The 2,692-nt window shown below is 50.0% G+C and overlaps 1 protein-coding gene across 1 annotated transcript; it reads right to left on the reverse strand.

The window, feature by feature from the left end:
* Positions 1–435: 435 nt before the first annotated feature.
* On the reverse strand, positions 436–2,245 carry LOC123056115 (palmitoyl-acyl carrier protein thioesterase, chloroplastic-like). The gene is made up of 4 exons (XM_044479847.1): positions 1,853–2,245; positions 1,350–1,766; positions 1,108–1,176; positions 436–744 (listed from the first exon to the last, which is right to left on the reverse strand). Exons 1-4 carry the CDS (start codon positions 2,243–2,245, stop codon positions 436–438), a joined length of 1,188 nt encoding a protein of 395 aa, XP_044335782.1.
* Between the last annotated feature and the right edge of the window lie 447 nt (positions 2,246–2,692).

Consider the following 2,692-nt stretch of genomic DNA (forward strand, 5'->3'; position numbering starts at 1 on the left):
TTCATCCGGATGGTACTCTTGACCGACACAAGGCCCGTTGGGTCGTTCGGGGTTTTCGTCAACGAGCAGGTGTTGACTTCACCGAAAAGAACCTGCGAGCGCTGAAAATTGCTAAAAAAATAGTGCTGAAACTTAAGAGAGACGTGGTTCGGATCCCCACATGACTTCCACGGCTAGGATTGCAGTGATCATAGAGACTTACAACATACACAGAGGTTTTCATCACACGCAAACACACATAAATAATGATGCATTGTACAAACTGAACCTCATTGTATCGTCTAACACGACACTACTAACCTTATTGTCCGGTTCAACATGGTACTGGCACTACCACGAACATCCGACGGTTGGAAAGAAACAGTTCCCATCGCTGTCGCCGGCACGCAATTTTCTCCAAACGGGAAATAATCAATGTCATGGTCTCACAGATTGTTATAACTTCTTCTTCCATGTGGTTCTGCCCCTAACAATCTCCTCGTACCCTTCACCTGCTTTTAGTTGCAGAAGGTGCGTGTACTTTGTTGGCCATTGCTGCAGTGCACCGGCCAAGCTGTGGTGGCCATTGATGACTTCTGGCAAGAGTGAGGGTCCCCTCACCATGCTAACGTTCTCGCTTGGCGAAACCGAGTATTCGTCTGGCTGGCAAATCGACTGCACCACATCGGAGCTCCCACACTCCTTCCTGTACTCCAGGATGATGCTGCTAAGCTGGTGGTGCTGCAGGAACTGATCGGGGATAGTCTGCACACGATCAACAAACTAATTACTACCTTCTCCGATCCATATTAATTATCGTTGATTTACTACAAAGTTCGGAGGGACTATGTGTCCCGATGAATTAAGCAAGGGGTGTGTTTAGTTGTCGTTCATTTTATTCCTCCTCCAGGAGCTCCCCAACCCAACTACTCCATCTGTCTGAGTTTATTAAATACTAATAAAATATTAAATTTGACTACAAATTTAGGGTCAAACTTGAGTATAAATTTGACTAATAAATACAGTATTAAATAATCGAGTAGTAGTAGTTAGGACTGGAAGTTGTATAGCGACGAATACAAGGGTTATGCTCCCTGCTGGAGAAAAGTTGCGCGGTATATATATTACCTCAAGCATCCACCGTACATATTTGACATTATTGACGTGCTGGTTCATGTCCAGATCGCTTCGCTTCGGCTGCAAAAAATACACAAAGTCATAGATAGATGTGAGAAACAAGGCAACAAAGCAGGACAACTGCAAACAGAACGATCTTAAAAAGGTGCCTAGGAACGTCAGACAAATAAACAAGTTAAGCCTAGGAACGTCAGGAAAGGTGTGCATCAAATCAAACGAATGAAGCTTATTACCTTCAAGTCAGAGTCGACGTGCTTGGCGTTGCTATCGAGCTTGATGATCTTCTCGGTGGCCTCCTCGTGGATGGCGTGGCGGTCGATGAACCACGGCGAGATCTCGCCCCTGACCTCCTCGGGCATCTTGGACAGCCTCCTGGTGTTCTTGTTCATCATCACCCATGTGCTGGTTGCCCGGACGTAGATGTTGCCGGAGCCGCGGCCGCGGATGAGCCAGTCACGCCGCATCCCGTTCTTTCCCGACGAGCCAACCCACGTGTCAATCTCCAGCACATCACCCCATAATGGGTAGTGATCGACTTGGACGTGCATCCTGGACACGACCCAGATGAGGTTGCTCTTGATCATGCCGTGCGTCGCGCCGAAGCCGTCGCCAAGCAGGCCCGACATCCACACGTGGTTCAATGCTGTCTCCTGCGTGCGTACGTGCATGCATATGTTATGTGCCCTCAACGTCAGAAATGAGCCTAGCTAAACAAGATAGATAGAGTAGTGCGTACCTGGAGAAGATTCAGTATGGTCTCGAGTGTGGCCGTTCTGTCAGGGCCGACCTCGTAGGAGCGCACCACCACCGTCTGCTGGTACCGGACCCCGCCCTCCACGATCTGCGCCTGCCGGAAGGGATCCTCGGCCTGTTTCTCCGTCGGGATGTTCTGCCGACTGCGCTCCCGTCCGTCCGTCGCCGGCGCCAGCAGCGGGGCGCTGAGCTCCGCCAGCGTTTCGTTGATGGACGTCTCCAGCGCCGCCCCCACCTGCAGCGTGGCGCGGTGCGCGGCCCCGTTGACCCTCACGGCCGCGTTGCTCCGCTGCTGCCCTCCCCTCTCCGACGAGGAGCATCTGATGAGCACGCGCGAGTGGTAGATGGTACCCGAAGACAAGGTTGTGTTAGCCATGCAGATTTGAGCAAAGAGTTGCACCTCACTAATCTCCTTCCTTGTTCGTGTGATGGTGTAAATAGTTAATTGAACATGGAGATCGATCATTGCAGCAGTGGGTTTCTTATAGTGGCGCAATGGCGGATCTCGCAGTAGCCAGGGACTTGGTTTGGTAGTATTCGCTCCCGAGGACAAGGAACAAGAAACTAAACTGTCCTCTTGTACCTGCTTCGCTACAAACAATGCTGCAAACTCCGCATACTTCGGTTACGACAGGAATTAATATATTGAAGCGAAATTAATCCGGACAAGAATGGCGTGCTCATTCCCTGCTGCACTTGTTATTGGAGTTGTGAAAACTAAAGTTTTGGTACGGCGCTCATAAACTTTGACGCCTCCGTGTTGTTGCAAGGTGCCTTGATTTTTCCATCGCAAGAGTATAAAGTGACACCTTAGATTCTTTTA

This window comes from Triticum aestivum, chromosome 2D (genome assembly GCF_018294505.1).
Source record: "Triticum aestivum cultivar Chinese Spring chromosome 2D, IWGSC CS RefSeq v2.1, whole genome shotgun sequence".
Lineage (NCBI taxonomy): Eukaryota > Viridiplantae > Streptophyta > Magnoliopsida > Poales > Poaceae > Triticum > Triticum aestivum.

What these genes read in the sequence shown, in the direction of transcription:
- LOC123056115 (XM_044479847.1), bottom strand. Translation starts at nt 2,245, where the DNA reads ATGGCTAACACAACCTTGTCTTCGGGTACCATCTACCACTCGCGCGTG. An exon ending in CCATACTGAATCTTCTCCAG is followed by an intron (nt 1,767 to 1,852) that starts GTACGCACTACT and finishes GTACGCACGCAG; the next exon opens with GAGACAGCATTGAACCACGT. An exon ending in ATGTACGGTGGATGCTTGAG is followed by an intron (nt 745 to 1,107) that starts GTAATATATATA and finishes GATCGTGTGCAG; the next exon opens with ACTATCCCCGATCAGTTCCT.